The following is a 27758-nucleotide window of genomic DNA, read 5'->3' as shown; positions in this document are numbered from 1 at the left end:
CATTACTGGGTTTTAACCATATAAAAACACATGAAGTGTTTTCGAGCCTTCAATTTTGCTGCTTATTCTTCATAGATACCCTTGCCTCCTACCAGTGTGGACACCACTTCAATTTATCCTCCAAGACTCAAATACCACCACCTCTATAAAGTCTTCCTTAACCAACCTCCAGGTAGTCTGATGTGCCTATTAGGGTATTTTTGTAAGTTGCAGAAATATTATGGAATGGAATGAAGCAAAGCCAGGTTCTCATTCTTGTTTTACAATTTTATAAGTGAATGATTCAATTTCATCTGTAAACTGGGGATACCACCTACCATTTAGAATTATTTGTAAGTATCAGAGGAAATATATGTAAAGAGTTTGCCAATGCCTACCATATAGTAAGTGCTCAACACATTTCATTGTTTTATATGCCTATCTCCTCCAACAGATGGCAGAAAAGATTAATCTTGCATCTCAGAGTGCCTGGCTCATAGCAGGTGCCTCATTCATGTTTTCAAGAACAGAGTGATGAAAGATATAGGAAAAAGAAGTCACTTTCTAAAGGCACTTAAGAAATAAAAGAGATACAAACTGGAGTTTCTTCATCATTCTATTTATTACATGTATCAATATTAACATCTCATGGCATCCATCTAATTCAGTCAAAACCAACAAAGGAAAAAAGGTTAACCATGTTTCAAATTAACATTCTTACAGATCCCCCTGTAACTTAAAATAGAAATATGTTCATCTGCATTAAGTTATTTGACAAATGTGAAAAATGTCCTTTAAAAAAAAAAAATCACCTTTAGTACTTAAATATATTTGTTAATCATTTGATGGCATCAGTGTCCAAGTTCAAGAATAAAAGTTGCTTCATTAGATGCTTTGCAAAAATGGATATCTGGATGGTTCTCTATAGCTGGAGATATATATATATGCAATTATGTCCTATTCCATTTAAAAAATTTTTTCAAATCTGGCTTTTCAATTTGAGAAAAGTCCTGCAGTGCTCTCACAACCCCCTTTTGAAGGATAAAACTAACTCAGACTTTGCTTCTTTAATCATGGGAAGCTGCTGGAAAAAAATCTTATGTTGAAATTGCTGTTTAATTCCATTTTCACCCAATAAAAAGTACAGAAACACTGTCTTTATTTGATGGTGTGCATAAATATTACACTCCATGGATAGCAAAAATATTTTTTTATTTATAATTTACAGTTTCACAAGTGAAAATCGTACATTTTTACACATACAATTTCATTTTGTTAAATTTGCACACATCTACAGAACTTTCACACAACAAGCACCTGAAACTGTGCAGGCAGTAGGAAATGCAAATACTAAAATGTATTTATTAACCAAATGATAGCTGAAGGCCCTGCCTCAGCTAGACAATTTATATAGATATGTCTGTATATACATAAAAAATTCTTCACCTTCTAGATTTCAACAGCAGCTTTTTTTTTTTTTCTTAAAAAAAAAAGAAAAACATACCTTTCTCATTTTACTTAAACTGACTCGACTGTGTCATTTTCTGTTTTAATTTCAGTGGCTGTTGCTATGCTTTCCTCTGTACAAGCTGGTGGAGTATCAATCCGTTCTTCCTTAACTTTGGGACTTTCACAGGGTTCCTGCAATTCGTTTTTAACAATGTTCAACATAATGTTCAAGGGATTTTCAACTGGTGTCTTGCTGGGAGATGGTGTACAATCAAATGAAGATGTCTACAAAATGAAAAACCCTTTAAGTACTGATTAAAGTTCACAAATATCACATTAAGTGACAGTTTTATAAGACCCTTGTATGGGCAAAGAAATATATACCAAACACAATTGAAAACCCTGCTTTCCCACAAAACATGCCATAAAGGCAGCCAATTAATAAAATGTATATTGAGGGACTTCCCTGGTGGCGCAGTGATTAAGACTCCGCACTCCCAATGCAGGGGGCCCGGGTTTGATCCCTGGTCAGGGAACTAGATCCCACACACATGGCGCAACTAAGAGTCCACATGCCACAACTAAGGAGCCAGCGAGCCGCAACTAAGGAGCCTGCTGGTTCAATGAAGGAGCACACATGCAACGAAGGAGACCGCCTGCTGCAACTAAGACCTAGCACAACCAACTAAATAAAATAAATATAAATAAATAAATAAAATGTATATTGAGCATCTGATATGTGCTCAGCAATGAGCTATGGTAAGAAAAGCAGTAATATAACGACAAAAGAAGCTGATTCAATGATTAGACACGTTTCTATATTTTAATCCCAATATAACCCCCTACATATATCCTGGGATTTGTTGCTCCTAATTTCAAATACCCTAAGGATTTTTTTTTCTTTTTTCCAGTATGCGGGCCTCTCACTGTTGTGGCCTCTCCCGTTGCGGAGCACAGGCTCCGGATGCGCAGGCTCAGCAGGCATGGCTCACAGGCCCAGCCACTCTACGGCATGTGGGATCTTCCAGGACCGGGGCACGAACCCATATCCCCTGCATCGGCAGGCGGACTCTCAATCACTGCGCCACCAGGGAAGCCCTACCCCAAGGATTTTTAAAAAATCCCTCAAAACCATCAAAACACCCTACAAACTCTAATCTTTTGATGACCTAAGTATATCTTCCAAACTGCCCCTTGAACTTGTGAAACAAATATTATTTGACAGTTAAGATGTTCCACTGTTTGGTTTAAAAAAAAAATGGTCACTCTACAAATATGAAAATTTGAATTTCCAAGGTCAAGAGACTGATTTTTTTTTGTATTTCATGTATGATAATTTAAAAATTATTCCTATATTACATGGCCAAGTGGAGTAAGCAGTAAATGCTACCCGTAACTTATAGAAAATTATTCCCATCATGAACCTTCTCATTCTCTAGGCCTAGTACTCTAGTAGAAGACATCATCAAGATTCAAATGAAGAGAATGCGAGGAATGATACAAAAATTTCAAAATTTAAATCAGACCCTATCAACCTAGCACCAATATTTTGTGAACAACCTAAATGCTACATCAAAACTAAGACAGCTCAACACATCAAGATTAAAATAAAAATGTTGCCCAGATGCAAAAAATAACTGAAAATAAAATTTATCAATGTAAAGGAGAACAAACAGTAACCAAAAAGAACTTACATTCTGATAATCTTCATAACATGATGGATGATAAATCTGAAGCAAAAACAAAAAAGTAAGTAAGTATTCACATGCATATTCATTGCTAATGGACTATTCTGGTATGATTTTCTTTTAAAATTTAAACCAGAGATAAACTATCTTTGGAAAGGCAACAAAAAATCATTTGGTCACAAAAACGGATAAAAACAAAATTTTCATCCTGATTTCCCTTAAAACTTCCTTTATATATTTAAGTAGATAACATGGTATGTTAAGACAGAAACAATTTTGATGATGAAATATAAATTCAGAATCAAAATAGTGTGGTTAGGCAGAAAGAAGACTAACTAGACTCAGAAGATCTAGTCCTGGATTTATCATTAACTAGTTATGCAACCTTTTTTATAAAATGAGTACAGGACCAGATGATTGCTAAAATGCCTTCCAACTCACACACTCTGACTCTCTAAAGTCCAATACCTTAGAAATACCACTTCTATTAAAAACCAAAATAAAAATGCAATTAACACTTTTCTTTCAAAGTAGTGAGCTACCCCTATAAACATTTTTTTTTTAAATCTTAATACTTCCTTTTAAAGTACTTCATAAAGAGCTGAAAATTACCTTTCCATCTACTCTAATAGCATTTTTTAAATGCCACTCCTCCTCTTCTTCATCCCAGTACTGTTCAAATTGTTCTTGACAAATTTCACAACTCTAAAATAGAACCATATAAAAATGAAGTTTACATAATAGAACACAATGCCATTAAGTAAAAATACAAAAACATTTTGTTAAGTGGAGAAAGGAATTTAAGAGTTTTCTGAAAATTTAAACAATGTTCAAATATATAATACAAAGTAAGATCTAAGGATTTCGCATTCTTCCATGTAAAAATAATTAACATTTCACAGCTCTTGGTCACACATAAATATGTAGTAACTACAGTGGTTATGAAACCCGAAGCCAGATAACAAGAATAACATTGAAGAGTAAAGCTTACAAGAAGTCTCAAAATCATTAAAAAAGGGATGTAAATAAAGTTATATTTATGATTATTTACTTAAAGGAAGTGAAAGGCATGACCAGAGGTAGAAAATTGAACATTGTTCTTTTACCTCAACTGATCCTGCTGGTCCAGCAGGTACACTTTGGAACTCCTTTTCTTTAGCAGCCTCCTGAGTTTTGAGCACGACTTCTTCGTGCACCTTTTCAAAAAACTGGCTCTTTGCACGTTCTTCCAGATCAGCTATTTCCTCAAATTCTATCCAGTCCTTAAAAAGAGTTAATTAAAAAGAGTATATTCATTTGTTTCTAGACTCTTACTGAACACCTTCAATACAATGCCATTTAAATGTAAGAGTACTTTCTTCTACAATATGCTTTAATATTGATTATTTAGAATTATACCATCTTTTTGAGCCCCATAACTAATAGACAACATAAAGCAACTAATGAACAATTAAGATCGTAACATTAACATTCCTTTAACTCTAGAATTACAACTACTAATGTAAATAAGATAAATTTCATGCACAATTTTTTACCAAAAAAAATCAGTCATAGAACCTTGGAATTTTAGAACTAGAAGAAACCTGTGTTCTACTCTTAATTTCAACAAAAAACAAATACATACTCTTCACATTTTTTTTAATTAAAAAAACCTTTTATATTCTAAGGGTCAAATTTTATTCAAAAAATTCACTAGTTAGTGCTCAGCAGTTACCTAAACTAATATACTTTTGAATGATATAATTTAAAGGCTAAAAGATAGTTCAGAGGCACATGAATTACTTACTGTTAAACTGTAGTACCAACGTCTATGAGTGACTTTTCTGCTTACATCTTTTTCAGTTCTATTTTGTCGATAATGCCAGTCCAAGTGATCTGCATATACATCTGTCTGTGATGTTGTAAACCTCATTCCACAAGAGTAACACTGAATACCAGTATACAGTCGATTTATAACACTATCATAACGTCTGTTTTGAAAAATACAGAAATAATCTTTAGTTCTGATACTGTGGCTGACTTATGGCCTTAAAAAAAAAAGGCAGTTATAAGTACTTCAGTTTTCCATATTTTGATAATGGTGAAGCCATTATTATGTAACAAAATAATGTTTCAGCCAACAGCTGGCTGAAAGAATTAATATCCAAAGATCAATAATATTCTCTAGTAATGTGTCAGTGACTCTCTTTACCTTAACTTTGGTTAATTTTGGAACATGGTGTCTACCCTCTTATCAATAGGCCCGGCCCAGTTACTTATTTCCTTCTAGCTAATAATGGAATGATCATCTGCTAACTAATAAGGCAATAGTTGGCCTGTTCTTAGAGTAATGTCAATATCAGGGTGGATATGGCAGAACAATTAGATTTCACCTCTCCAGATCTTCGCGGTTTTAAATAACTAAACTGTCCCACCCTGATGTAAAGAATACTGAAAGAGGTACAGAAGAAGTAATAATAGTATGGGTAACTAAAAAGAAAAAGTAGAAGACTAGTGGGAAACTGAAGTCAGCAATAATCAGTTTTTTAAAATTCTGCACTCCTTATCTGGAAAGAAATAGGTATGCAGAATAACTAAGTGAACAAACCGGGCAGTTATTAACTCCAGAAATTTTTTTTAAATAGTAGAATAAAGCAAAGCACAGTACATAGTACCAGAAAACAAGATATTTAGAATCATAGTATTAATACTGAATAAAAATTTAATGATAAATGGCTTTATAACTATATGGAGGAGAGTTGGGAGGGCAGTAAAAGAGCTACCTAAATCTTCACTTTCAGGAAGTCAATAAATTGTCTAAATGGGATAAATCAAGAAATGTAATAAATCAGAAAACTATGTATCTTTTGTGGCCTCTCCCGTTGCGGAGCACAGGCTCCGGACGCGCAGGCTCAGTGGCCACGGCTCACAGGCCTAGCCGCTCTGCGGCATGTGGGATCCTCCCGGACCGGGGCACGAACCCATGTCCCCTGCATCAGCAGGCGGACTCTCAACCACTGTGCCACCAGGGAAGCCCAGAAAACTATGTATCTTTTAAGAAATAAAAAAGTAAATGCCAAGAACCATAGATAAAAGAGTTAAGAAATGGTTGCCTCAGGTAAAAAGTAGTACTAGGAAAAAGGCATGCCATCTTTTATTATAAGCCTTTACTGTAAGACTTTCATTATAAAGTTTTAACTATGTGAAAAGTATCACTTTGAAAAACATTGTCTTTAAAAGGGTGAAACCCGTATAGTACAGGAGACTACACTCAGTGTTTTATAATAAAAGAATCTGAAAAAGTGTATATTGATATATATTATATATATATAAAACAATCACTTTGCTGTACACCTGAAACTAACACATTGTAAATAAATTATGCTTCAATTTAAAAAAGAAGATGAAACCCATTAGCTGTTCTATTATTTTTAAAAGTACTCATAACAATATAATGGATCCATAAAGCAACTGTAAATGTTTTTTATATAATATAGGCAATAAAAATTTATGAAAATATATGCACCAAATGTTAACACTGGTTATCAGTAAAGTGGAAATTGTAGGTAATTTTATTTTCTTGATTTTATTCATTTGTATTTTCTATAAAATGAAAAAAAAATTTATTTTTTAAATACTAGACTACAAAAACCTCATTTTCTTAACTCCAAAGGCATGAGAATATCAATACAGAAAAAACAGTGATGATTAAGAGAAAATAGAGATAAAAAGGAAAACCTGAGTGATTACTAATACCTAATCCTTAAACTCCCTAAACTTGCTATACTAAACAGAGATAATAAAAAACAGAAATTTGGGGGTAGACTTTTGGCCTAAATACTTGTGCAGCAAACATATTTGAAAAGAAGATAACAGGCTTCCTTAAGTTTATGTTATGTATATTTTACCACATTAAAAAAGGGAAAACAGGCTTCCTAAATTTTAAAAACAGTGAGGGGTAAGACGAATAGCACTAGTGATAATATCCACTGTTATTAAAGTCACCGTCCCTTTTACCTTAGAAAATTAGATTACATACTGTTTCAATTCTTCAATTGTAAAATTGGTAAGATCTGGAACGTCTTGATCTTCATTTTGATCTTCTTCCTCCTCAGCAGGGGGCTGAGCAGCAACTTCATTTACTTCTTCAATTGAAAAGAAACACAACAAATATCTCAAAACCAGTGTCCATGTATTCTTTATAGGGGAACGCTATAGTGTTAGAAGCATATGGAGAGCCCCATCTTGACTATTCAGTGCTCCTGATCTTAGGTTTTACTGGCAAGTAACCTAATACAATTCTTTATTTGATAAGTGATATTAGGTCTGGTCTCTTAAAAGTCAATCTTCATGAAATTCATCAACATTCTAATTATTTAATTATAAATAAGCTAAAATAATACAGAATAACTAGAAAAAGTCTGCACATGGTGTTTGCAGGAATGTTAGTTAACTGAAACAATGTCCTCTATAAGGCTAACAGTTCCTTGTTAGAAAATTTTTTTTTTATTTCATTATAAACCAGTTATATAAGTATACCTAAGAATTCAACATTGTAAGAAATTTTAGCATAGAACACATCATTGTATCATATCATACATCTTTATAACTTAATAAAGCTTTGTGTAAATGAATTACAGAACCATACTTACGTGTTGTAGCTGAATCAGGCTGGGACAATTTGAGAATTCCTGTTTTTAGCAGTTTTGAAAACAATTCATTTACATCCACCTGACTGAGATGATTATCAGGATATCCCTTAGGAAGGACACCTTTAAAAAAATAACACTCTTAAAATAAAAGTAGAACTTAAAGATGCAAATTATACTAAGGATTTTTAAAGTTTTCTTCAAGATATCCTATCAACATTAAACTTAATAAAATCTTGTTAAGATCAGTGTAATTACCAAAAGTGAACTTTGCATTTATGTCAGCAAATCATGACCTCTTAAAAATATATTCTAAGACGAATACTGAAACCTACTAATACTTTATACGGGCATACGTGTTACCTTAAAAAACCAGTATTACCCACTGTTGCCCAATTAAATCCATGCCAAAGAAAAGCAGAATACTGAGGGCAGAGAGCTTCATGCTCCCTTCTATGCAATGCAGCACCACACCTCTAGGTCCAACTTTTCACCCTTCCAATTCTCTATTCTTCACCTAACCATATTGGCAAAGGTCGTTTTGCATAGATGAAGTAGGCTACCATCTCTTAGCACAGATTTCTAGGGGAAAAAAATACCCAGAGCCTAAATGGAAGTACTCCTGCCCAGCCCCCCAGCTCCCCCACCTTCCCATAACTACCCAAGGGAACTAATGCAGGGAGATGAGCCATGTGGCTCAGAATATACCTGCCCCTCTGACCCTTGCTCAATTACTGCCCTTGCAAAGCAGTTCAGGCTGTTGCTGAAAAGGTGTCAGGCTTACTAAAGCTTCAAAAATCTGAATAAATGAAACAAGGATAACAATCTTTTCCTTAAGCTCACTGGTGAGGAATCAATCCAATTCCATATTTTGCTAAGCACTAATTTAAAAATTACAATTCTTTAACTCAACTATAAAAACAGAATTTTAATATATTTGTATGTCACTACTATGCATCTTATTTACCACACCTCTAGAAAAAAGTTCTGAATCACTAAAAATTCCTCTTAATGGCAGAAATTCAATTTGCATCCACAATACAATACATAATCTCTGCCCTTAACCACTGCATATTCTTTACACTTAGCACAGTGCCTTGTATACAACAGGCTAATTAATGTCTGTTGAAATGAAATGTCTGACTACATGAATGAATAAATCAACCTCAACAATCAATTACAACAGCCACTTCATACAATAGTTTAACATTTACCTTTCATTAGAATTAGCTATTTATATGTCTAAGAATCATAACTAGCTTATCACATGTCTTCCAGCCGTCAAGTTTAGTGATCAAGAGCATGAACTATGAAAAAAAAAAAAAGAGCATGAACTATGGAACCAGACTCCTGGGATTCTAACTAGAAATTCCACTTTCTAGTTGTGTGACATGATCAAGATACTTATCTGTATCTGTTCTTTTTACCTGTAAAAGGGTAACAATAATTGTTCCTACCTAAGGTTGTTATGAGGATTAAATGAATTAATATTTGTAAAGCACTGAGGTGGTTTGGCAGTATATATAATATTTGTTTAAAGAAAAACAGTCAAGTGAAATAAGACAGAGAAAGACAAATACTGTACGATATCACTTAGACGTGGAATCTAAAAAATACAACAAACTAGCGAATATTACAAAAAAGAGGTAGACACAAAAAGAACAAGAACATACTAGTGGTTACCAGTGGGAAGAGGGAAGAAGGTAGGAACAATATAAATATAGGGGTAAGGGATTAAGAGGTACAAACTATTAGGTATAAAATAAACTCAACGATATACTGTATAACACAGGGAATATAGTCAATATTTTATAGTAACTATAAACCAAACAAAAGCTTTAAAAATTGTGAATCACTGTATTGTACACCTATAACTTATATAATTAAAAAACACACAGAAGAAAAAAATTTTAAAAAAGCCTCCTAGAGTAATGGAAATAAAACCAAAAATAAACAAATGGGGCCTAATGAAACTTAAAAGCTTTTGTACAGCAAAGGAAACCATAAACAAGACAAAAAGACAACCCTCAGAATGGGAGAAAATATTTGCAAACAAAGCAACTGACAAAGGATTAATCTCCAAAATACAGAAGCAGCTCATACAGCTCAGTATCAAAAAACAAACAACCCAATCCAAAAATGGGTGGAAGACCTAAATAGACATTTCTCCAAAGAAGATATACAGATTGCCAACAAACACATGAAAAGATGCTCAACATCACTAATCATTAGAGAAGCGCAAATCAAAATCACAATGAGGTATCACCTCACACCAGTCAGAACAGCCATCACCAAAAAAATCTACAAACAATAAATGCTGGAGAGGGTGTGGAGAAAAGGGAACCTTCCTGCACTGCTGTTGGGAATGTAAATTGACATAGCCACTATGGAGAACAGTATGGAGGTTCCTTAAAAAACTAAAAATAGAACTACCATATGACCCAGCAATCCCACTACTGGGCACATACCCTGAGAAAACCATAATTCAAAGAGACATGTACCACAGTGTTCATTGCAGCACTATTTACAATAGCCAGGACATGGAAGCAACCTAAATGTCCATCGACAGATGAATGGATAAAGAAGATGTGGCACATATATATACAATGGAATATTACTCAGCCATAAAAAGGAACAAAACTGAGTTATTTGTAACGAGATGGATGGACTTAGAGCCTGTCATACAGAGTGAAGTAAGTCAGAAAGAGAAAAATAAATACCATATGCTAACGCACATAGATGGAATCTAAAAGAACAGTACTGATGAACCTAGTGGCAGGGTAGGAATGAAGACACAGTAGAGAATGGACTTGAAGACACAGGGTGGGAAGGGGAAGCTGGGACGAAGTGAGAGAGTAGCAGTGACGCATATACACTACCAAATGTAAAATGGCTGGCTAGTGGGAAGCTGCTGCATAGCACAAGGAGATCAGCTTGATGCGTTGTGAAGACCTAGAGGGGTGAGATAGGGAGGGTGGGAGGGAGGCTCAAGAGGGAGGGGATATGCGGATATACACATACATATAGCTGATGGACTTTGTTGTACAGCAGAAACTAACACATCATTGCAAAGCAATTATACTCCAATAAAGATTTTAAAAATAAATAAATAAAACAATACTCTGAGCTGCATGAAACAAAAAAAAGCTTAGGACACTTTCAGATTTTATTTGATTTTCTGTGCATTTAGAAACAGGAATAAGAGGTGATTCTCAGAACAGGTTTGGAATTTCATAATCAGGTACCCAATGATGGTGTCTAACTTATCAACCTAGTGAACAGCTGTTTAATGTTTATTTTACTGTTTTTATTTATTTGGCTGTGCCAGCTCTTAGATGCAGCATGCAGGATCTAGTTCCCTGACCAGGGATCAAAGCTGGGCCCCCTGCATTGGGAGCACAGAGTCTTAACCACTGGACCACTAGGGAAGTCTGAACAACTATTTAGAGGAAGAAAAAAAAAAGTCCATAGATCCTGCTACACTATAAAGCCCTTAGAAGGATAAACCTTATTAAAGTCATCCTAGCACAATGCCTAGAATATAGCAAGTGATCACTATTTGTTTGGATGAATAAATGAACATGAGTATATTTACTACTAGGAAAAGAGTGTTTTTACTTTAAATTTTGAGAAAAAACCTTACAGAAGCCAAATATTGAACACTAAATACTTTTCATATCTCTTTAAGTAAAACTTGAAGAAGGAAAGCATATCTAACATCTCATTCAATAACCTCCAACCCAGGAAATAAGATGTGATTTCCTCTGTGACACTGCTATGCCTTGTATACATAAGCACTTCAAGGTTGTAAAAGCAAAAGAAAACATGCAGGTTTTGTATATTATCTCATACAAAAAAAGAGCAAAATTTGCAGTTGCTGCACGCTATCTCAAGCTACCAACTCCAATACAACAAATCCTCTACTCTACAAGAAAAACTGAGTTCTAAAGGAAAATACACCAATATAGCACTTCACAAGTTACATGGTACTTTTGCACATACGATCTCATTTGATTCTCTGGGAAAAGAAAAAATTCCCCAGCAAATCCTGACTTTTATCATATGCTATCTGCAGAGGAAAAAACTGAACCCCAGAAAGGATATTTGCTTATACTCCACCTACCTGTAAAGTAGCAGAGTGGAGATTCTAATAACCCTGGTCTTCTGACTTTAGACCCCAAATATTCAGTACTTTCCTTCCCTTTTCATTATAGTGAAAACAAAAAATAAGAATACTAATCCTAATTGTCAATCTAGCAATTAAAAACAAAACGTTTTCAAATTAATTGAGTGAGCTTCCTGTGATGATACAGTTTAATACTTAATGCATAAACTAGAGCTTGCTTGGCTAGGACTTCCCTAGTTACTTCAGAACTTTTGGAAAACTCTCCAAATTTGTAAACTTAATAGAGCCACACTACAGCATGTTTCTGAAGATGGCTGTTTTAATGATTCAGAAATAAAGCAAGTACCACTACAATTTGGTTGAGTTAGCTCTCAATATATTGACTTTCCAATAATTTTAATTTATATACTTCTCATTTTTCACATATTAAAACTAAAACTTTTTTTTTTTTGCCTGCACCGCAAAAAAAAAACTAAGTTTGGATCTTAGTTCCCCAACCAGGGATTGAACCCGGGCCCTTCAGCAGTGAAAGTATGCAGTCCTAACCACTGGACCACAAGGGAAGTCCTTAAAACTTTTTTTTTTTTTTTTTTTTTTTTTGCAGTATGCGGGCCTCTCACTGTTGTGGCCTCTCCCGTTGCGGAGCACAGGCTCCGGACGCACAGGCTCAGCGGCCATGGCTCACGGGCCCAGCTGCTCCGCAGCATGTGGGATCTTCCCGGACCAGGGCACAAACCCGTGTCCCCTGCATCAGCAGGCGGACTCTCAACCACTGCACCACCAGGGAAACCCCCTAAAACTTATTTTTAAAGCCCTCGTATCTACTATTGTTATTGTATCTATAACAATATCGTTAAGCCTCACCCCATAGATGCTTATCATGGGCATCGAGCTAGGAAATTCTTTTAACATGTTGTTGTGTACAATTATTACTTGAGTGCCCATAAAGACATATGAATGAATCAGCTTATAATGTGATGTCTGCAGTATTCACTTAATGTTTATTGGATCATCACACACACACAAAACAAAAATTCAAAATATCAAGTAATTGGTATTTCTGAGGTTTGTCATTGACTTCATTTTACCTAAACACAAATGTCACATTCCTACCCCACCCTCTAGCTTCCACCTACTAGGTCTCCTTCCCTCTTTTTTGTGGTCTACAAGTCCTGGCTAACCATCTCTAGTTGTAAAGGGGATTAGTGTGAATATACATCAACAATGTAAACAAACTCAGAAAGAAAACACAACATTCCAGTCAGATTAAATTTCTCTAAATTGCATATGCCCTCTCAAAATTGTCATTTTCTAAAACTGACAAGGTAGTTACTCAAACAATAATTGTCTTTTGAAAAACACAAAGTTCTACATACCTGAAGGATTCTGAACAAATGCTCCAGGATTTTGTGGATGAACTGGCAAAAATTGTTGTCCTTGGCCAAATGCTACTGGCTGAGCAACACCAGTCAGAACCTTTAAGAGAAATCTTGGTTTTAAGAACATCTTTTCTATATTTTTAAGTAAAACTTTAACATTCAAATTACGTTAATATATTCACAGATATCATGAGGCCTGTTTACCATAATGAAGATTTACAAGTGTAAATTACAAGTGTAAATTACAAGATTTACAAGTGTAACCTGACTAGGCTTTCTATAAAAAGGAATAAGACCTTCCCTTATATTTTTCACAGAATTATAAAAAATTGATAATGGATGTGAAGGTTCTTTGAAAAGTTTAAGATACCATGCAAACACAAGGTAGCCAAAAACTAGCTGTGTGACCTTACACAAATCACTTTACCTTGCCAGTGTTTTCTCCTATCTTACAAATAGAAATCTGACATCCAGCGATGTGATCTGTACACAATCATAATGGCCAGTAAACAGCAAAGCTGAGGCCAGAACTCACTCACTGACCTAACTCCTTTATACAGATGTCAAAAGCCTGCTTTAATTAGCAATCTGAACTCCTTTATGATCATTCTGTTAGCCATCAAACTGAGTTACAAAGTGGACTGTAAAAGATTTTAAAGGAATGTTAAAAAATAAAAGTCATGAACCAAGTACTGTACAGGCATACAATTATTGTATTTGTAGTCAAGAATGAGGTAGGACTTCTACATATTGCTACTATGTAAACAAATGCCCATTTATAAGCCTTGCTCAGTATCCTGTGTGAACCTTCAGTGGTATGTATGCGTAATAAAAACCCCATCAATTCTTTATAATGTAGGAACAAGACTAACTCAAGTCCCATTCTAGAGTATCTTGTCAATTAAGAGTACCATTTCTCTTAAAAACATACAATAGAGTATAAGTCTAACTAAGGAGGCCAATTGTTTTCCCAAACCACTGGCTATGGACAGAAGGCTGCTTTCTATAAATAATGCTTCTAACATGCTTTTAAAACCTTTCTTCTTGTTTTACACTTTCTTCCATGCAATGTTACTGGCATAATAAATCTGTCCTAGTAAGAAAGTGTCACTACCTGGAAAAAAGTAAATTTAGCCCAGGAGAATTTCAGCAGGCAAGCAAAAGTAATCATTAATATCAACTGAATTAACCACAAATTATAAGCATATTGCTTTAACACTATTTCAATAAGCATCAAACATCAAACAACTGCAGTTGACTGGAATGATGGAAAGGTGGTGAAAAGTAGGAAGAGAGGAAGAAAAAGAATTACAGACTGTAAAAGCATGAGCAATTTGATTTTCTTGTTTGTTAACTCAGGCTAAGGAAGTTCTATATCAAAGAACAGTCTACAAAATCAGCTCTATGATTACTATAAAGCTCATCAAGGCTCAAAAGTTGTACAATGTAGCAGAGGTCTATGAAACACACACAACTGTATTATACTTTAATACCTTAGAAACCAAAAACAAAACAAAAAAACCCACAAAACAAAAAACCATAATGAGGAGGCTATGCATATGTGAAGGCAAGGGGTATATGGGAAATCCCTATACCTCATAGCTCAATTTTGCTGTGAGCCTAAACTACTCTAAAAAAGTCTATTAAAAAAGAAAAGATTTGTGGGGGGGCGGGGGGGACTGAGATTGAGAGGATGCTCTAGATCCTGAAAGAACTAAGATCAATTTTGGATTTAAACTGCAAATTTCAGCCCCAGAAGACTCTCATCTCACTTTCCTAGCAGGTGGGGTTTTGAAGTACATTAAAAACTGCCCCCCCCCAAAAAAACTTACTAAAAAAATTAAATTTTAAAAAATCCTTTCCAACCTATAGAATAAACTATATCCTGAAAACCTTCCTCAAACACTAGAAACATTAAAAATGGTTCATATCTGCATACAATATACTTTTAGAATAACTGTAACAGACTTACCTGCTGAGATGCCTGAATATTTCCTACTGTCATTGGAGCAGGTAAATTGCCAAAGTTTCCAAACTGAGAGCTCTGAAGATTCTTCTCATCAAAATAGTGTCCAGAAGCTCTGTTAAGGGGATTCGAGAAACTCTGGTTTCCAGGGCCATGTGGTCCATTAAAATTTGGTCCTTGAGGTGAATCAAATATTTGTTCATGTCTTTGGAACTGCAGTCCTTGGGATGGGGCATTAAAAGCATTGCCAGGTGGATCATTATATGGGCCACTCTGATTGAAAGATACCGATTCAAGCCTTTGTGAAGGATGATTGTCAAATCGTGTGCCTTGAAGACCAAGAGGAATATCAAACCTTGATGCTTGCTGGTGTTGTGGACCATCAAATCTTTGAGGTACACCATCAAATCTTGGTTGAACCTGCTGTCCAGGTGGTCCATCAAATCTCTGCGGGCCTGGCTGACCAGTTCTTTCAAATCTAGGACCTGGCTGACCATGTAATCCATCAAATCTTGGCAAGAGTGATGGCTGACCTGGTTGCCCATCAAACCTTAAAGCATGACAACCTTCAAATCTTGGACCACCTTGACCCAGAGGTCCTTCGATTCTCAGGCCGCCTCCTGGTACAGAAGGACCCTCAAACCTCATTCCACCTCCTTGTTGGACTAAAGGTCCTTCAAATCTGATCCCAACCCCTGGCTGACCGTGTGGACCCTCAAACCTAACGTTCCCACCAAGTTGATTATGTTGCCCTTCAAATCTCATACCAGCTACTGACTGACCATGGGGGCCCTCAAATCTCATCCCAACTCCCTGCTGTAGCAACGGGCCCTCAAATCTGATCCCACCTGATGGCTGACCATGAGGTCCATCAAACCTAATTGCAGCCCCTGATGGACCATGACCTCCCTCAAATCTAAGTCCACCTACAGGCTGACCTCGGGGATTATCAAATCTAAGTCCACCCACAGGCTGACCATGAGGTCCCTCAAACCTCAGACCACCCACAGGTTGACCCCGGTGTCCCTCAAACCTGAGACTACCCACAGGCTGGGCCCCTGGTCCTTCAAATCGCAAACCACCTGCAGATCCCTCAAACCTCAGACCGGGGGAACCTTCAAACCGAAAACCACCTCCTCCTGCTTGACCAATTGGCCCCTCAAACCGCAGAGGTGTCCCTACTGGTCCCGGAGGACCTTCAAATCTCAAAGGACACCCACCTCCTAACTGGCCTTGTGGTCCTTCAAATCTCAAAGGGCCACCTCCCCCCATTTGTCCCGGTGACCCATCAAACCGAAGAGAACCTGGCGTAGGAGGTCCATCAATTCTAGGGCTTAACTTATTAGGTCCTTCAAAAATCATCTTGGTTGGGCCATCTCTCGCTACTGATGGCCTGCTAGGTCCATCGTATAATGGTCTATCTTCAGCTAAAGCCGTAAGTCGCTGATTTGTATCAAGGCCGGCGAATCTTGATGCTGGGCTATCTACAAATGGTTTATCTGAATCTTCATATCTAGGTCGCTTAAGTGGAAAACGATCATTGAATGGTGATCTCTGCTCTTCTCGTACACCTTTTAAAAAGAAAAAAAAATTTATTTTCCCTGAATCTGATAATTTATATCAAATTATCCTAAAATCTTCTTCGTATATTCTTGTAAATGTTTATTCAAAAACATCCATAACTATCTCACTTTATGAGAGGGGAGGGAAAAAGACAGCAACAGGCAGCAAGTAAGAGAATGCCCTCTAGAGTCAGATACACCTGGGTAAAATAAAATACCCAGTCAGTCAATTTACTAATTATTTGACTTTGAGAGCCACTTATTTAACCTCTCCAGTCTTGTTTCCTATCTGTAAAATGGGTATAATATATATTTCATTAGGTCATTGTGAGGATTAAATCAGATTACATATATAAAGAACCTAGTAAAGTACCTAATACACGGTTGGCCTTATAAATATCAGCTCCCTTCCCTTCCCTTTGAGGGGAAAACCGAAACAAAACAAACAACGACAAAACAGAAGTCTGAACAGTCACAAAAATCCATCCCCACTTAGCTTGTTCATTTTCCCTTCACTGCTGTGTGATTCAATAGGCATAATCTGATTTAACTTTTTCTACCTTTAGCAGAGACTTGCTCGTCATGTCTTCTCCGGCCCTCATGGGGTGAAAGATTCTCAGCATAAGTACGACTCCCAGATATAGGAGAAAGACGTCTTGCTCTTTCACTAAATTGTTCTTTTCTGTCAAACTGTGCTCCACTATTCCTACTTGCATGTTTACTTTTGGATGGCTCACATTCTATTCCAGACAACAAGGCATCAGTCAAAGGGTAGTCAAAAATATCAGGATCTAAGAGATCAAGTCTTGGAAATGAATGCTGAACCTGTGTCCTTTTCAGTTTTGCTTTATGTTCATAGTAGGTTAATTCAGCATCAGTTAAGAGAGGTTTCTTTTTTAATCCACCTTTATTTTCTTCTGTAGGACTATCCCGTACATTGCATCTATGTTTACCTTCTTGATACTGAAATAGCTGTCGAATTTGATGCACAACAACAAGGAAGTCTTCCTGTGTAATTTCACCAGATGCTAAACGTTCACTCGTCTGCATAGGGGTGATAAAAGGAAATCAATATTTTAAATATAAAAAGTACTTACAAAAAACTTATAGACAAAAGGAGAATAATGACTACATGGGAACACAGTAGTTACCTTTTGAAGTAATTCTCTTTTGCTTGCAAGAGTTAACTCTTTAGGAATCTGAAGATTGGCATCTACGCTTAATCGATGTTGCTGTTTTGGAGCTCGAGGTGACAAGATTCCTTTAGTGCTTGACCAGCTCTCCCTATGCCTTAGATGAGGAGCTTTGCTATGTTCATCACCCTGTTGTAAACTGAAACCATAAAAGCAATTATGTTACTTCATAAAAAATTTTTAAATACTCAGGACCATATTTTAAGATCCTTAGTAGGATCTGGCTAAAATGAATATATGTAACCATAAAAGTTAATTTAAAGATTAAGAGCACAAGATTTGAAGTCAGGAAAATCAGATATGAATTCTGATTCTTGCATGTCCTGGATGTGCCACCTTAGGCAGATTAGTTAACCTTTCTAAACTTCAGTTTCCTTATACGTAAAACAGCAATAATAATGGTACTTAACCCACAGGGTTTTAAGAATTAAACAGGGGAAAAAAGTACTAATTATAGCACCCAATAAACATTATCCAATTTTTAAATCAACACTGTATTTTTAAATGTACACATTATTCTACTCAGTTAAAAATGTTAACAACCTACCTTTTATTTTCTTCCCAACCAGATTTCCATCGTTTGGTAGACTTGGAACTTTGCCAATTTTCTACATTTTCTTTTGGTTCAGTGCCTGACTTGGTGGAATGCTGATTTGCAGTTTCTTGTGGTCGTTCCTCTTCAGTCTTTTTTATTCGCCTTGGATCTCGAACATCTTGTTTAGTACTTCTCTTCGCATTTCTTTCTTCCCTGGAAGGTGGTGTAAACTCTTCCATATGTGACTGCTTAACTCCTGACTGGCGAATCTTCCCAGCTTTGGGTGTTGAGGTTGGAGACATACTCCTTTGCCTTCGCTTGGGTGACCGCCTATCTCTTCTCTTGGGAGAATGTATAATCGGTGACCGGGACTTGGGTGATCGTGATCTTGATCGCTTTCTAGTACTCGATCTCCCTGGTTTTGTCCCCTGTTTTTCCGATTCTTCCGTTATGGTATCCTGTTTTTGTACAATGCCATTTATGATTTTATTTCTACTTCCCACCAGTCTGTGTTCAGATGATTTCATGTGCTCATCTTTATCCTTTTTTTCTGCAGTTTTTCTCTTCTCTTTTAGATCATCATCTTTGCTATCAGTCTTATCCTGAAGATGTCTTTTTAATCTTGGATCTCTCTTGCTCATATCAGACACCCTTGCACTTTCAGATTCTTGACTTTTCAAGTCTTTTGTGTGGGATAATTTGTTTTTCAAAGGTGATGGTGATTTAGATTTAGATTTGGATTTAGAATCTAATTGGTCAAGTTCTTTCTTGGTTATTTTTTCACCTGATTTACTTTTTTCTTGCTTGGATGAATTTAGTTTTTCAGAGGGTACAGTTTTACTTGTCTTAATATCAGACTGGCTCAATGTGTTCATTAGGAATTCCTTCCTGTGACTCTGATCTTTTCCATGAGAAGAATGTTGACTCAACCTATTAAGACGGGGATCCCGGTTAGTTCCTTTCATATCCTGAATTTGTAAGGATGGACCTGGACGACTTTTCTCAGGTTGCACAGGAACCTGATGGGGAGATTTAACTGCCATAGGGGGAATTTGTGAAACATGTAATTTGGATTGTGCAGTTCCAGGACCTAAGTTGGATGTCTCCTGCTGAACACTAAGAGAAACTGCCTGAAATACAAGATAAACGTTCATGTTACAACTGTAAAACATTCAGATTATTTGTCAAGAAACTGAAAACTAAGGAATATAATGCTTTATTCAATAAATCCATTTATTCAATACCGTATTTATACTGTATACTTCTAGTATTTAAGTGGATATTAAAATGAAAGGAAAAAGGTCATATACAATATTTATGTGGCCTGTTATTTCTTACTAATCCTCTACTTTGGGGTTTTATAACTTCTAGAAAGAATGAAAAAAAAAAAAACCCTCCCTCTTCCTAATTATTCAGAATTCTGGGCCACACTGATATTAAGAAACTACTAAATAAGTCACTGCACTCCAGCTGCACAAGCATCCAAGTCTTTCCGGGTAAATTCTAAGTCATAAAATTTAGCTCGTCTCAAAGTGGCACTGATAATGCACTTACAAAATTCTGCCTTCCTGTACTCCCTTACTCTCAAATAAGGTCAAGTGCTAAGTAATTAAGTAAAATAGCTTAATATAACGTTATTCATACACAGAAAAACATAATCTTCCTGGCCTCCTTAATTTTGTGATGGCTTTTTTTTTGTAGCCTTCTAAGGAAACGGCTAAGGATTTCTGCTCATGAAACATAAGCGCATAAAATATTAAAGACTAGGCAAAAACATCTGCCACAACACAACTACCATCTTGGAACTGACACTACGTCCACATAATTTTTTTTTTTTTTGCGGTACGCGGGCCTCTCACTGTTGTGGCCTCTCCTGCTGCGGAGCACAGGCTCCGGACGTGCAGGCTCAGCCGCTCCGCGGCATGTGGGGTCTTCCTAGACCGGGGCACGAACCCGTGTCCCCTGCATCAGCAGGCGGACTCTCAACCACTGCACCACCAGGGAAGCCCCCGCATGATATAATTTTTAACAAAACTAAGGGGCTATCTTATAAGACAGCACTCTAATAAAAAGTATTTGAAAGAAAATAGTGCAGTTTATATTAAAAGTGACTTTTACAAAAAGGATATACAAATTTGGACTAATAAATACACCATAATTTGCAAAATAAATAAAAGTGGAAAAATTACACTATTAATAAAAGTAACATGTTAATACAATTCAAATACAAAATAATTCCATATCCATCAGAAAACAGGTTTAAAAATACTCAAAATGCCAAATCTCCTCTACTTACCAGTTGTGCCTTAGCTTGCTCTAGCTCAAGCTCCAGCTTTTTCTGCTGAAGTTCTAACAACTGCTTTTGTTTTGCCAGTAACTGCTGCCTTATTAGTTGCTCTTGGGTAAGATTCTTTTGTATATCCGGAACAATTGGAGGAGTGGAGATGCTAGGGGAACTGACCACTGTGCCAGGTGTTGAAGACTCTTCGGGCTATAAGAAAAAATAATTTGTTTACAAAAAAAAAATCACAGCTAAAAAGGAAGCAGCTAAGGGGGGAGCTAAAAATTATCAGCTTCTCTCTTAATAAACCCTATCCATAATCTTAAATGGCCAATCATGTTTAAAAGCACACAGAAAGTTTTCAGGAATTTAAAAACCAAAATAAATATGTAAAACCTAAACAAGGAGAACATTTACTTTAAATGTACTGTGAACCTGAAGGTGGAAATTTTTTTTTTTTTTTAATTAAACTGATTCAGCACAGGGTATTCTAGTTACTTTTATCTGGCAGGAAATTTTAGAGAAGTCAAAATTTGACAGTTAAAAATATTAGTTATATACCATTCATGTTAAAACTTACCGATTTATTTAAAAATTTAGGATTCACATGGATGCTAGATGTATTCACATTGGGGGGCAGAGGTTTAATAGGCCAAGCAGGATCTAACGAATTGACTCTGACATCCAGGGCATAAAGTTTCTTCAAAGGGAATATTTCATCCCAGGTGGAACGTAACTTAAATAAACTTTTTCTAGTATTTTCATCCACCTAGAACAACAGAACAATTCTATGGCTTGTTAAGTTACTATAGGATGTTTTATATATTAAGCATAATGCTACATAAATCTCTGTTCTACTTCACATATAGCACACATACTACTAATTCGTAAATATATACAACAGTAATCATTTATTAAAAGTACATTTGTTTGCAGATGTAAAGTTAATAAAGAAATTTCTGTCAAAAAAAATTAGAAAAATTAAAGTCATTATCACCTAGCCTTCATGAAAGCAAACAATTAGACAAGTCTGAATTTTTAGAAGTACAAAATGTTCCCAAATATTAGGGCTTGACACAGTATTCCTACTGTTACTTTCACTCTGGACAAAAATATAAAACAACTAGAAAATAGTTTATCTGATGACTTAAATTTTTTAAGTTATTTACATTTAGTACAAAGTAAAACAAAACTAACTAATCTCCTGCAATACAATATGGCTGGTACCTATGAATAAGCTATTTGTGGTGTAGAAGGCATCTGAATAATTGAAATTCACAAAATCTTACCTACTGATGAGCTTTAGTTTTGTATCTTATCTGCTCATGCTTGTGATGGGCATAGTAACAACAATAATACTTTTTAAATTAGCCATCAGAGAAACCTAGCACTTGGGAAAACTGAGCTAGAGTTCTAACTTTAGAATAATAAAGCCTTGACTATATTCCAGTCTTTAGATAATATTTACTACAAACAAGGTCATTTTCATCACCTTCAATGTTAAGGCCCAGTAAGAGTCAGTAAACATTTTCTACCAAACATCCAAATGAATTTGAACACACTGAAACTGAAACCAAGAAATTGGTTTAGTGCCCCAATTTCTATAATGCAAAGTTGACTTCTCCTTAGACTAGAGTCTCAGGTAAGCAGTATTTAGCAAAAGTCTACAATACACTATTAACAATCTCCATAATACAGTTTGAAATACAGCTTTCCAAATTTCTTCTGCATATACTTACTTAGCAGTATTTCTTTTCTCTAAGAACTTAAAGGGAAAAAAATTACTCAAGTAGCCACTACACATTTTCTGTTCTAACAAACAAGTAAAATCTGATAGTGAGTTCTTTCAAAATAATCCCAATTCTCCAAGCCTGACAACTGTTAAGATTTCTCGAGACACAACAGGTGCATCTACTAAAATATAAGAACCACCAATTTTTTGTTAGGAAACAATCTTTAAACCCAAATATCTTATAAATGCCCCTTTTCTCAGTATGAAAGATGAAGCCTGACAGGAAAGAGAATTACTTCAGCAAATCCTTTGTCTTCCTCAACATAATACTGTATTAACCAAACTACCAGATACAATGTTATGAAAGGAATTTACAATCTCTAGGTATAGAAACTAACAAGCCTTTCTTCTAAACACTAAGAGGGGCCAGAGGTGGGGAAGAAGTATTTCCAAAATAACCTAAAGCAATTCACTGATCCACCATTCACACATACCTAGAACATTCACACAAAATATACTTGAACAAGGTTAACAAGAGGAAACATTTCCAGAAAAAAAAAAAAAAAAAAATCACAAGTTCCAGGCATCCATCACAGGTTGACACACACTAGAATTATGCTTTTTCTTTTTCTTTTTTTTAAGACAGAAATAGTCAACATCCTAAAACCAGAAACCTAAACAATGAAATTTGAAGTACTCTTGATAGTTTCAGATCTTTTCGCCCGTATTCTAGTGATGAAACAGATCTTCAAGTGAACAAAGTCAATCAAAAACATGAACTTCTAAAAGCAAACACATCTATTTTTGAATGGATAATGTAAAACACCTAGAACCCACTTTAAATACGAAACACTAACTTTAGCATGTTAAATGCCCAAAAGAATAAAACATTTCACCACCCAAGAAAACCCAACACAAAGGCAAGTATTTATTTAATCAGGAACATGTTTTAAAAATTCAAATGTTTCTAAATGTATATATACCTTTTCAAACACACAAATAAATGTTGCAACTAGATTTTTAGTAAAGGCAGTGAGATACTCTCTTCCAACATTTTTCACGATAGAATCCATAAGGTACATAACAGGAAGCTTCTCTGAGGAGGGAGCCTGAAGTAATAAAAAGAAACTGAAAAGTTTAGTACAATGAATTGCCAACAAAGAACTACTTTTAAAAGTGAGCGTTTAACGTACAATACAGACCTCAATATTTTGTTGATATTAAATACTTTTGAATCAATATTAACCTTTATGAAATTTAAGTGTTCACGGTCTCACCTCTTACAATGATCTTTAGTTGAGCATACAAAATAAGCTCAGAATTACTGGAAAGAAAAAAGTCTCTAGTACCCTCATTTAACACTCAATAGAATTTCAGGTTCGTATAGTTAAAAAAAAAACTGTGTTTTAAGTGACAAAAAAAGGGGGAGGATATTTTCTGTAATCCAAGTGTAAGCTTTGTGACCCACATTAACTTATGATGATGCACCTAGACTCAATGAAACAAAAAGTTTTCAGACTTCTGGCAGAAACCCTAATTTCCATAGGCATATTTTATATGTTAAAGTCTATGAACCTTTTGTTACCTGTAAAATCATTAGGATTACTCCTCTATAATCCAATGAACAAAAGAAATTAAGTACACTTCACATATGAAGTTAATGGCAAAAAAACACTTTTAAACTTGCACATGAACATGCAGGAAAGTGCAAGTTGTTACTGATACAAGGAAAACTGGATGGAGCAGCCGCTGAGTCATGTAAATCAGGTTGAACTTGACTCTGGAAACCAGGATTTGTCCTCAAGATTTTCTTCACAGCACAGACTCTCCGTCGAAATATTTTTCCTCTGACACGCACAAACCAGGAGTTCTAAATTTGTGCAGGGCCAGTGTGATGATGCCGATACAGGCGGCCCTTTCCAAAGCAAAGAAATGTTGCCCCAGCTCAACTGTAAAGCCTACCCATCACTGGCTTTTAGAAGGCACAGCAAGTTTCCAGAAAGCATCAGCAGGTTCACAGACTTGTTGAGGAGCATTAAGACACACCACATAAACTAAGTGTTAACTCCCACTCCAAAGGAGTACCCACGATTTAAAAACAAAAACAAAAATTATCCCCATTTACCCTTCCCACGTGTATAGGAATCTTAACCCTGAACACCACTTACCCACAGCTACCTGTAGCCAGGGTAAGCTCACAGTTCTGCAGTACACAATGCCACCATTATTTCACAAAACCAATTGCCCATACAAGTGTGTGGAAGTGCTCTTGCTTCTGATAACAACCAAAGTTGACTAAGGAAACCTTTGAATAACTTTGTATGAAAGTTTTCTTTTACAGTACTAATAAAAGGGTTTCACAAGGCTATTGCATGTGGGTAAACTATTAAGTACCAACACGTCAACTGCTTTATTGCTGTGTCTTTTATCTTACCATGTCATGTTTTATACCATTTTAGTCATTGTTGTACTTATGCAGATAAACAGGCTCTCTTTAAAACCAAAATCTGTTCAGTAGGCTAACTTTTTATTGTACAAGTGAATTCTTATATGTAATATTTTTTTGCTACTACTGCCTCATGGAAGGAGTCAAGTAAGTGTGAATCCTTAAGTTTAGTAATGCTGAAACACTAGAGGATAAGGACACAAACATTCACCTCGAGAAACACAAAACCAAGCCAGTTTGCTACCAAATGACAGAAAATCCCTCCCCTCACCCTCAACCCCAACCCCATTAAATTATTTCCCCAAAGTGACTGTTACATCTTTTCCTCAATCTGGCTTTACAAAAATAACCGGGAAACGTGTGCCAAAAAAATTTCAGCTGTCTTTCATCAGCAAATAGTCCATCTATTTTCACCACTCTGTGTAGCCACACACAAATACAAATTTTAATGTGGTCACTATATTCAGCATTTAGTTTTCACTTCTGAAAGTCTTCTGGATCCATTAAAAACCAGCAAGAAAATGGTTCTTTGAGTGACAACCTGAGCTGCTAAGTATTAGGCTCTGTGGAATATTAGTAACCCCAAAAATACTAGGTAGAATTTTTAAAAATCAATGTTATTTTTAAAAAAACGCAAGTGCATTTTTGTTTTCTTAAAAGGCATTTAATGTTAAGCCTTCGACAAGGCAAAACTAAGTTTTCATGTCCAACATGTTTGTTGTATCAATAAAAAGGATGTTGAGTATGAGGAATGCTTCCTTTTAAAATCTCATACTTTAAAAAAAGAACAATAGCTGTTTCACACAGACATTCACAGGAAAAGGTGAATAAGGACTTGTATTTTAGCTGTCAGACTGAGCATGACAAACTTGTTGGGCCCTAAAGAGAAAAAAAAAAACCTTACTTTTTGTCCTCTTTAAGGTATGAAAGGACCACCTGAAACCGTGTATCTTGTGAACAGATTTACCCAAAAGAGTGGATGGAACCTAAAGAAGAATGAACCCAAGTCACTTAAAGACTTTTGTTTAAAACACACAACCACGTAGATAAAAATAAGTCTTGGAAACAAATTCTACACCTTACAAAGGTAAATAAAAAAGACAAATACATATTTTATATGTTTTATTCACAAATTTTATAATACCAGTCACACATTTCAAAACCATTTATTAAAGTCAGACCACTCAGTTTTACACTAGACAGAAAGCGCCTCTAAACAATATATTGGTGGTTGTTGTTAAAGTGGCCTTTTAAAAGGGGTTCACTCTGCTAAAAGGAGGCTCATCCTGATCATTTCAATCACTAACAACTAGAAAAAAACTAAACCATAAGTACAAGCTTCAAAAATAACTTAAAACGTAGTACTGGGAAGCTATTAAAACTCATTACGATAACTAAGTTTAACAGTAACTTTACTTAAATGACAAATCGCTCCCACATGAATCCACAGAAGAGGAGGACTACAGGGAAATATAGGGTGGCAGAGGACCACTGCTGTCAAGGGGTGAAGCAAAGCACGTCTTCACTTTCAGGGAAGGAAGGGAGGAAAAAAAGAGAAAAGGAAGAGGAGGAGGAACTGAACTTTTCAAAAGAAAACTACAAGTACTTGTTACCCAGTGGGCCAGTTCTCCACCTACAGGTTGGATAAGATCTCCTCCCCACCCCCTCCAACCCCACCCTCAACCCCAATTTCCCGTATCTGGGGGCAAATGAGACCCTCCGATAGGAGAATACAAATTATATCTAGCCGCCCCCACCCCAAAATGGGGCTGACGGGTGTGAGCAGCTGCCTGGCTGGCAGGGAATGGATTCTCCTCTCTTCCCTTTCGCATCATGTGCTTTTCAGGCGCCATGTTGGGCTCCTAACAGGCGGCTGCTCCACTCGGGGCCAAGGCCCTATTCCCACCCCCCAACAGCTCGCTCCCAGGTCCCCCTTCACCTCCTTCCAACCCACAGAGCACAGTTACCCAAAAGAGTTCGGGACGGGGGGAGAACCACTCCCCACCATCCCAGGGGGTTCAAATGGTTTTAACTCTTACATCCCCACACCACGAACTGCCTTTAATTCTCCCCCTCCCCGAAGGGCTCTATTCAAAGCGTGTGCGTCGGGATACACGATGCGGTGGCCTAAATAGGGAGCTGGTAAGCGGAAGTGGGACTCCACCCTTTATCCTCCCCACTCCCTCCCCCCAAGAGAGGCCCACGCTCGAAGCCTGGGCCAGAGACCGAGCCTGAGTTGGAGGGTTGGAGAGGAGGAACACCGTCCCCCTTTGGATAGAAGCGAGACCTGGGATGAGGCTGACACTAAAATCAGGGAGTATTAGAAGAATAGGAGGCTGCGGGGTGTATAAAAACCTTGGCGGTTTGGGCCTCGATGAGAGAGACGATCTCCTTGGCGAAGGGCAGGTTCTCCTCGGCTAGAATGGTCAGCATATTGATGTGCGGTTTGCTATTGAAGGTCAGGTCTTCGAGTGATGACTGATAATCCCGACAGGCGTCCTCCCGGGCCCCCGCAGTACCGGCCTCGGCCGGCGTCTGCTCTGACATTGCGCCGCGGCCCCCCTCCGAGGTCCGCCGCAGCTGAAGCTGAAGCCGCTCTCGATACCCCGCCTCCCTTCCGACTCCGCTTCCTCTCCCCGGGTCTCGCGGCTCCGGCTTCACCACATGCTGACCGCGGAGGGGGGTTGGGGGACGACACGGGGGGAACCTCGGGTGTGAAACGCCGCCGTCTCACGGGTGATTTCCGTCCACTTCCAGCCGCCACAGAATCTTCTTTCTCCACAGACACAAAATG

General features: G+C 36.7%; 1 protein-coding gene across 2 annotated transcripts; it reads right to left on the bottom strand.

Annotated features, from left to right (window-relative positions):
• Nucleotides 1–582: 582 nt before the first annotated feature.
• Nucleotides 583–27758, bottom strand: PCF11 (PCF11 cleavage and polyadenylation factor subunit). Of its 2 annotated transcripts, none has more exons than XM_067750526.1 (16): nt 27320–27758; nt 23502–23627; nt 21367–21555; nt 20802–20996; nt 18518–19635; nt 17929–18109; nt 17338–17821; nt 15222–16786; nt 13247–13346; nt 7748–7867; nt 7135–7240; nt 4903–5086; nt 4223–4378; nt 3729–3821; nt 3123–3158; nt 583–1713 (listed from the first exon to the last, which is right to left on the bottom strand). In XM_067750526.1, the coding sequence occupies exons 1-16, from the start codon at nt 27509–27511 to the stop codon at nt 1498–1500; spliced, it is 5061 nt and encodes a 1686-aa protein (XP_067606627.1). In that variant the 5' UTR covers nt 27512–27758; the 3' UTR covers nt 583–1497. The 2 variants fall into 2 exon arrangements, with proteins under 2 accessions (XP_067606627.1, XP_067606628.1); XM_067750527.1 differs by having other exon boundaries at nt 17731–17821.

The sequence above is a fragment of the Pseudorca crassidens genome, chromosome 9, assembly GCF_039906515.1.
Source record: "Pseudorca crassidens isolate mPseCra1 chromosome 9, mPseCra1.hap1, whole genome shotgun sequence".
Classification (NCBI taxonomy): Eukaryota; Metazoa; Chordata; class Mammalia; order Artiodactyla; family Delphinidae; genus Pseudorca; species Pseudorca crassidens.
Note: the sequence above shows the minus strand (reverse complement) of the source record. Positions and strands in the feature narration are given on the sequence as shown.

What these genes read in the sequence shown, in the direction of transcription:
- PCF11 (XM_067750526.1), bottom strand. Translation starts at nt 27,511, where the DNA reads ATGTCAGAGCAGACGCCGGCCGAGGCCGGTACTGCGGGGGCCCGGGAG. An exon ending in TTATTTGTGTGTTTGAAAAG is followed by an intron (nt 21,556 to 23,501) that starts GTATATATACAT and finishes CTGTTGTTCTAG; the next exon opens with GTGGATGAAAATACTAGAAA. An exon ending in GCCTGATTCAGCTACAACAC is followed by an intron (nt 7,241 to 7,747) that starts GTAAGTATGGTT and finishes TTTCAATTGAAG; the next exon opens with AAGTAAATGAAGTTGCTGCT.